Source organism: Myotis brandtii, unplaced genomic scaffold (assembly GCF_000412655.1).
Source record: "Myotis brandtii unplaced genomic scaffold, ASM41265v1 scaffold463, whole genome shotgun sequence".
Taxonomy (NCBI): domain Eukaryota; kingdom Metazoa; phylum Chordata; class Mammalia; order Chiroptera; family Vespertilionidae; genus Myotis; species Myotis brandtii.
Genome location: NW_005367694.1, coordinates 1,729,399 through 1,737,551, shown reverse-complemented (window position 1 = coordinate 1,737,551; position 8,153 = coordinate 1,729,399). Strand labels below are relative to the sequence as shown.

At 55.4% G+C, this 8,153-nt stretch overlaps 2 protein-coding genes across 2 annotated transcripts in view; one reads left to right on the top strand and one right to left on the bottom strand.

The window, feature by feature from the left end:
• YDJC (YdjC homolog (bacterial)) overlaps positions 1-643 on the bottom strand; it is a 2,337-nt gene extending 1,694 nt beyond the window's left edge. Inside the window, exon 1 of the mRNA XM_005875578.2 lies at positions 38-643. Coding sequence (XP_005875640.1) covers positions 38-201 — 164 coding nt within the window. The 5' untranslated portion in view covers positions 202-643. The remainder of the gene's footprint in view (positions 1-37) is intronic.
• A 2,289-nt stretch (positions 644-2,932) lies between these two features.
• The window catches only part of CCDC116 (coiled-coil domain containing 116), a 10,302-nt gene continuing 5,081 nt past the window's right edge, over positions 2,933-8,153 (top strand). The window contains exons 1-5 of the mRNA XM_005875577.2: positions 2,933-3,574; positions 3,823-4,031; positions 4,864-5,427; positions 5,542-6,081; positions 7,230-7,934. Of these exons, the coding sequence (XP_005875639.2) occupies positions 3,556-3,574; positions 3,823-4,031; positions 4,864-5,427; positions 5,542-6,081; positions 7,230-7,934 (2,037 nt within the window). The 5' untranslated portion in view covers positions 2,933-3,555. The remainder of the gene's footprint in view (positions 3,575-3,822; positions 4,032-4,863; positions 5,428-5,541; positions 6,082-7,229; positions 7,935-8,153) is intronic.

Here is an 8,153-nt window from a genome sequence, read left to right as displayed (position 1 = left end):
GCCCAAATCCCATTCTGACTCGGGGGTCACTCCTCACCTGCGGGCCAGTTCCGCCGCGCTCTCCGCCGTCGCGCCGTTGACCAGCAGGGACACGCTGGTCACAGCTCCGGCCAGGAAGGCCTCCACGATGCCCTCATCCCGCCGCGGGCAGTACCCAAAGTCGTCCGCAGTCACCACCAGCCGCACGCGCGGCCAAGCCATCCCTCAGCCAGAGCGCGCGGCTGGGGACCTGATGGGAGTGAACCGGACAGTCCAGGCTCCGCCCCGAAACGCAGCCCCAGGCCCCTCCCCGACGCCCACACCCGGACGCGTCCCCACTTCGCCTTTGTTCTTGCCACCTAGTGGTCCCGCCGTGGCCCTGCAACGACCTCCCGCCTCCCGCTGGGCTCCAAACCAAGCAGACCACGGCCAGGGCTAGATTGATTGCAACGCGACACTTTCAGCGACTGCAAAAATAACATTTAATATGAAACACGCAGAAGAGAAAGCCTGAAGAAAGAAATCTCTTACCCTTCCCCGAGATTACTACTGTCAATTTTCTGGGTACAGCGTCCTTCAAGTATTTTCGCTAAGCAAATAGACACACCTAATTCCTCTTCTCTCCTTCCCCAAGTTTTGAGAAATAATGATCACATCAATGTTATCTCATTTTTGTAATGTTTCATTTTTAAAAAAAATGTTTTTTATTGATTTCAGAGAGAGGAAAGAGAGATGGAAACATCAATGATGAGAATCATCAACCAGCAGCCTCCTGCTTGCCTCCTACTTGGGGATCGAGCCCGCAACGCAGGCATGCGCCCTGACCGGAAATGGAACGGGGACCTCCAGGTTCATAGGTCGAGGCTCAACCACTGAGCCACACCCGTCAGGTTGTATGTTTCATTTTTCATAGTGACTATGAACTTTTCCATATTTTTATTAGCTCTTTATGTGTCTTCTTTTTCTTTTTTCTTTTTTTAAATTTATTTTATGTGTCTTCTTTTTCAAACTGCCTGTCTTTTACTGATTTTTTTTTGAATGGCTTTTGTGTGTGTGTGTGTGTGTGTGATTTGTAAAAGCTCTAAACAATAAAATGAAAGAAAACATGTAATAGGAGTTAGGGATTGAGGTGCTTACCCCTAATCTCTAATATTTCTAGTACCACTCATAGTATTAGAATAGATGCTCAGTGAATTTCAATTTCCTTCTTCCAGTCTTTTTTTTTTAAATATATTTTATTGATTTTTCGCAGAGAGGAAGGGAGAGGGATAGAGAGCCAGAAACATCGATGAGAGAGAAACATCGATCAGCTGCTTCCTGCACACCTCCTACTGGGGATGTACCCACAACCAAGGTACATACCCTTGACCAGAATCGAACCCGGGACCCTTCAGTCTGCAGGCCAACGCTCTATCCACCGAGCCAAACCGGCTACGGCTCCTTTTTTTCTTTGTGGTTCAGAGACGCTTTCCTTACCCATGACTGTACAAATAATCACATGGTTGATAACCAGGGTTTTCATTATGATGTCTTGATTTTCCCAATGGAAGTGCAGCATTTGTGTTCTGCCTATGACATTGATAATGTCATTTCCGTTTACCAATCTGTTTTATAGATGAAGGAACTGAGGTTCAGAGAAGGTTAGTTTCTTCCCAAAGTGACCCTGCCAGGAGTAGTGGAGCGGGGACTACCTCCGGAGCTCTGAGCCTGCATCTGCATATGCTCTGGTCCTTTAGACCCTGGCTGCCCCTAGTTCAGGGGCCGAGAGGAAAGAGCTGAGCTAGAGAATAACAAATGATACCAATTTCTGTGAGGGCACAGTACGAAGTGGAGGCCTCAAAGAGCTCACTGAGCTCTTGGCATAAGGACTGACTGTTGTGTTCAAACATGATTATTAAATCATCAGACCTCACCCTAGCCAGTGTTGCTCAGTTGGTTGAGCATTTTCCCGAGCACGGAGAGGTCCCAGTTTGATTCCGGTCTCGGCACATGCCCCAGTTGTGGGTTCAATCCTCAGTAGGGGGCATTCAGAAGGCAGCCAATTGATGTTTCTCTCTCCACCTCCCTGTAAAGTCAATAAAAACATACTTTATTTTTTTAAAAAAATCATCAGACCTCAATCAACCAGCATTCTCCACTAGGAAACTGATCCTGGAAAAGCCAAAGGTCTTTGAGTGTCTAAAGACTGGAAGAAGGAGCCCTAACCGGTTTGGTTCGGTGGATGGAGCGTCCACCTGCAGACTGAAGGGTCCCAGGTTCGGTTCTGGTCTAGGGCATGTACCTTGGTTGCGGGCACATCCCCAGTGGGGGGCATGCAGGAGGCAGCTGATCGATGTTTCTCTCTCATCGATGTTTCTGGCTCTCTATCCCTCTCCCTTCCTCTCTGCGAAAAATCAATAAAATATATTTAAAAAAAAAAGACTGGAAGAAGGAAATTGAAATTCACTGAGCATCTATTCTAATACTATGAGTGGTACTAGAAATATTAGAGATTAGGGGTAAGCACCTCAATCCCTAACTCCAAGGAGTGCCGCCTGGTAAAGTGTGGCAGAATCTGGAATGGGGTTTGCCATCATTTCTGTTGGAGAAGGAAGGGTGAGCCTTTTGGGGAGGCTTCTCTGAGAGGTGACACCTGGGAAGGGGGCTGCATGAGGAGGAGTTTATCAGGCAGAGGGGTAGAGGAGATAAAGATATATGGGGATCTTATGGGGTGTCGGGTGTGTTGTATGAAAATGTAATCTCCAGCCTTAACCAGTTTGGCTCAGTGGATAGAGTGTCGGCCTGCGGACTGAAAGGTCCCCGGTTCGATTCCCGACAAGGGCATGTACCTTGGTTGGGCCCATCCCCAGTAGGAGGTGTGCAGGAGGCAGCTGATTGATGTTTCTAACTCTCTATCTCTCTCTCTTCCTCTCTGTAAAAAATCAATAAAATATATATTTTTTAAAAAGAAAATGTAATCTCCATATTCCCTGCGGAAGGACATTCAATTCCCTTTATAAAGGAGGAGCAGAGATCATAGCGGTTGAGTCCACAGGCAGGAAACGACAGAGCTGGGAATGGACGCTAGACCTGTGACTTAGAGCAGGGACTCTCCTCTGCGCTCAGGGAGACTGCAGACGGGAGAGGGCTCCAGACGGACCTTGGGATTGTTCACAAGGGAGGACACTGGAAAGAAGAGCCGGAGGCCCAGGGCGACGCAGGGACCCGATGGGAGCCGAAGAATGTGCTTGTGTCACTAGAGACTTTGACTTTGCCCCTTAGGCTCGCTTCCCTCGGGGCAGATAAAGGAGTGGGGATCAGAGCCGCTCACTCCTGGCTCCCTGGCTCCCTGGCTCCCTGGCTCCCTGGCTCCCTGGTTCCCTGGCTCCGAATGCGGGAGTGACAGAACTGGATGAATTAGGGGAGGGGCCATCGTGGGCCCCGCCCACAACCTTTGTGTCGGGGGAGCTGGAGAAAGAGCGCCGGTTGAGAGCCAATCAAGATGCCGCATGTAAATGACCCCGAGGGGCGTTCTCCGAGCGACTCCAGAGCAGTGTCGCTGCCCCGCAGCGGGCGCAGATCGCACTGCCTGGCGCTATGCGAGGCGCCAACTTTGGTGAGTCGGGGAGTTCGGCCACGGACAGACGCCCGGGCGCCCGGGGTCTGGGAGGGGCGAGGATTGGAGATGGTCAGAGTCAGGATGAGGACGTCCTCGGGGACCCCAACCCCAACGGTTCCGGACACGGATGTGTATGCGGACGCCCAGGGGTCTCCGAGCAACCTCAGGGCCAGACCTCTGAAGGACTTGGGGTGGGGGGAGCGAGGGACCTGTGGACCCGGGGCCACTGACGCAGTGTCCTGCAGAGGGACGGAGACTCGAACCTATGGAAGCCTGGGGAGAAACTCACGCCTTCTCCCCGCCCAATGCGGAGAGGCAGCCGCGGCCGCACGGCAAAACGGAAGAGAGAGGACGGCTGGCAGCCGACCGGTGCACCCACATCATGAACACCTGCCGCCACCACTCCGGATACCTGGCGGACGATGAGGCCGGCCACATCACGTACCGGGCCCGGGTAGGTGTGCCCGGGAGGGCCTGACTCTGAGGCCCGGCCCCATAGGTCCCTCGCCAGCCCCAGTGCCCCAGATCACAACACCCCTTCCTCATTTCCACTGCGCTGACCCCCTGCTGGGCCCTAGTCACCCTCAATTGCTTTTTCTTTTTAAAAATATATCAGCACATAGGTATTTTAAAACACATTTTTATTGATTTCAGAGTGGAAGGGAGAGGGAGAGAGAGATGGAAACATCAATGATGAGAGAGAATCATTGATCGGCTGCTGGCCTCCTGCACGCCCCCTACTGGGGATGAGCCCACAAGCAGGCATGTACCCTGGCGGGGAATCAAACCCTGACCTCCTGGTTTGTAAGTCGTGGCTTAATCACTGAGCCACGCTGGCCAGGCACCCTCACTTTCATCCTACGTCCCGCTGACTTCCAGTGGCCTGGGAGGAGCTCAGTAGACTGGGGCCCAGAGTGGGATCATGGGGTCTATTCAAGGCTTAGGACTCTAGTTGCAGAAGTAGCCGTGGGGTGTGCAGGGCTCAAGACCACAGGTGGTCTGTACAGCCCAGCAGTGGAGCAGGACAGACAGATGAGGAGCCCAAGTGGGAGTCAGAGGGTTTTGTGATCACCCACTCACTCCCTGTGGGAGGGCAGAGGTGGGCTTTCAGATACCCTTGTGCCCACAGTCATACAGCCTGAAGGTGGCAGAACCAGGGCCTAAACCCAGGGCTCTAAGCACAGTTCCTTCCGCTGCCCACCCAGCACCTGGTGCTTTAGAAGGACCCCCGGGACCCCTCCTGCTCTGGGGCATTCCTGATCACTGTGACATGCCTTTCTGCTCAGGTGCAGCCGCCTAAGAAGCCACCGTTCCTGAAAGTGGAGCAGTCCTCCAATCTGGGCCATGTGCCACACCCACCGTCAATGTATGGCCCCTCTGGCAGCTCAGGGCTTCGCAGCCACCGTGGGAGCACGAGGGACCCTCGGCCCTTTGGCAGTTTCCTGGATTTCCTTGTGGAGGGCCAGGTGCTAGAGAGCCTGCAGAGGGTGGTGGAGGAAGCAACTGAGCGCATGGCTACCATGAAGACAGAGACTGGGGCGCCACTGGTGGATGTGCAGGACCCAGTGGAGATGCCGAGGGGTGGGCGACGTGTGCGTGCCCGGCCCAGCTTCAATACTGTGCACCGGCACCATGTCCAGCCCAGCCTCTGCATCGGGCACCCCAACAACTACCCATCCTGCTCCAGCTCCATGTCTGACTCACATAGCAACGCCACAGTCGGCTACCCGGGTTCCCATGGCCGGGACAGTGACCTGGGCTACCGTGGCCTAGGCCCACTGCCACCCATAAGGGACAAACTACTGCAGGAGAAGAGCCTCAAACGGCTGCTGCGGCTGGAGAACAGAGGGGTAAGATGTAGGGCCATGGCCTGGGGTGGGGAGGATGGAGCCCAGCCCAGAGCTCAGGGTCAAGCCTGGCTTGGCTGTTCCTGGACACCTCTGAGAATCCCCCTCTCTCTTCAGAAACGCCTGCCCTGCTCCCAGGGGGATGCCCTGCTGTGGGACTCACTGGGCTCAAGCTTGGGCACGCCGGAAGCATCAGAGCTGGGGATTGGCGAGAGAGAGCTGAAATTCCTCAAGAGAGAGTTCAACAAGGAGATCAAGTCCTTGCTGAGCCAGTCGGAGGCCTTCAACCTGCCCGGCTACTCTTCGTTCCGTGAGCCCCATCGGACCCTAGACCTCCTGGCCAAGCACCACCTCTTCCCTGCCCTGCAGAGCGTGGTCAACCAGGCTGTGGACAAGCTCAGTGGCGCCCTCCGGCAGAACGGCTGCCCTCTTTTCCCATCCGAATGGGAGCCCATCACAGACCCCAATCTAGAAATCACACCAGGCTCCAAACTGGCCACACCCAACCCAGAGGAGACCACTGATGATCTCCCCTCCACCACAGCCTCCAGCTTCAAGATGACTGGAAGAAAAAACAAGCCCAGAACACGGGACAAGTCCAAGGAAGGTGGTTCCACCATGACTAATGCCCAAGGAGCCACCAGATTTAGGCTCCAGGTGATACCCACGGAAGAGCCCAAGGTCCCCTCACCCCACACCCGGCAGGAAGCACCTGACCAGTACCCCAAAGAACAGAGATCACCCCTCTTTTCTTCTGGGCCTCTGAGCTCCAGCCAAAGGGCCCAGCCCTGGCGGAGCCTACACATCACCCTGCCTGCCCCCGGGATCAAGGTGGAAGTGCCCAAGCAGACCCACCTGACCCAGGTCCCAATTCCGCAGACCTTCCACCACCTCCCTGCATTCGTACCACTCACCTCCTTAGTAAGAAAGCTCACCCCAACACTCACTTCACTGTATTCTGATGTGACTACCTCTAGGGCAAAGCTGGAAAGTTTAGGGGCGAACTTGCAGGGGAAAGGCTCTGTCAGCCACCATTCCTAAAAGCCGCTGTCACTGGCAGGCGCCCATGGTTCAGGTCTCTCGCCCTGTACAGTGGAAACCACATGAACAGGGGACAAGCTGATGGGGACTAGGAACCCTGGCCTAAATACTGCCAGGTGTTATGAAAGATGAATAAAGGCTATTTTTAATTCTGGGTATTTTTTTAACATTTGCATGTGAAATTGGAGACCGTCCCATGTGGAGAGGGTCCTGTCCCTTGTGGACAGCAGCCTGAGACTAGAGTGGGGCTCTGCATCCTAGGTCTAATACCCTCTGGCCCTGCTGCCTGGGCCAGGGTTCCCGTGGATCTGCCCGGATGACAGGGAGTTGACCAGGAAGGGTGTGGAGAAGATGTAGGTGGCTTCATCCTGGTGGGTCTCCAGCACAGACCCAGACCCTCTCTCTCCCATCAAGGGCACACCTTCCTCCTCTGAACCCTGGCCTGGGCAAGAATCTGCTGGAACCTGGATTGTCCAGGCTCCAGTTTGGCTGACAATGTGACTACGGTCACCTGCCTTGTCCTGTAGCCTGACCTGTGTGGCCAGCATGATGAGAGTGTGATACGTGTGAGGGTTGGCCGACATGCAGGACCTGTGCTGAGCTGTTGAGCGGGAAGCAGAGCAGATGTGTTGAGGCCATACCCTTAGTGTGACAGGCCTGGTGTCCATGTGGGTGACATGTAGGGTGCTGTGGGTGTGAGGGACATCCCAGGACAGCAAGAGTGGCATGACATGTCTCCCTTTCCCTCCCTGGCTGCCGCACAGAGCCCCCATTACAACAGGAAGAAGACGACACTGCCCTCCATCTCCTCCAAGTCCATATCCTACATCTCCAACCCCTGGTCTGAGGAGCTTATCAACGACATGACGGAGCAGGCTGTCTCCTTGCTTGTTTGCAAGTACAAGTTTGAGAGGAACCTCACCAAGCAGCTGGGCCTCATCTCCTTCCCCATCACTGAGACACTCGTGGACCTCTTGCTGGGCTTCAAGAAAGTGAAAGGCTCCAACATCTGCCTGTCCTCGGAGGTCAACTGGAACGACCTGCTGCGCATGCTGGAGGAGGCCCAGTGGGCCCGGCATGTGTCCCTGGAGGCCTCCCAGCATGACACCTCCCAGCACACTGCCTCCCTCCCAGGCAGCATAGACACCCCCTCCATATTGTCTATGCAGGCCACTGTCCTGGATCAGGTGGCCAAGGAGCCAGACCCCCAGTTACCCACCCTTCAGGAGAAAGGTACAGCTGAGGAGCACAAGCCCACGAACCAGTTGGAGCCCAAGCCCTCCGCATCCCAGAACACTGGCACGGGCTTCAAGCAGCCTGAGCAAGTAGTGGACATGGGGGAGAGACAGAATAGGGAGGGGGAGGGGGAGGAGGAGGAAGAGGGGGAGGAGGCGAGGGAGGCGGGGGACCGAGCGCCTCTCGCATTCGCACTCAGCAGCGCAGCCCGAGAGTACCCGCTCGCTCACGCCGTGCCGCGCGCTTTTCCGCTCCTCACGGCCCCCCCATTGTTCTCCCAGGACTCCTGGGTCCCTAGGGTGGAACTCGGGCCTGAGCCGGGGAGGGGAGAAACTTGGCTTTGGCCGAGGGTCGGCGGTTGGGGGCCGGGCCCCTCCCGGGACTCCCCTCCCCCACGGCACTTTTGGGGGGTGCGGATTAGGTCATCCCCGCAGGGAGGTGGGAGCGCGCCC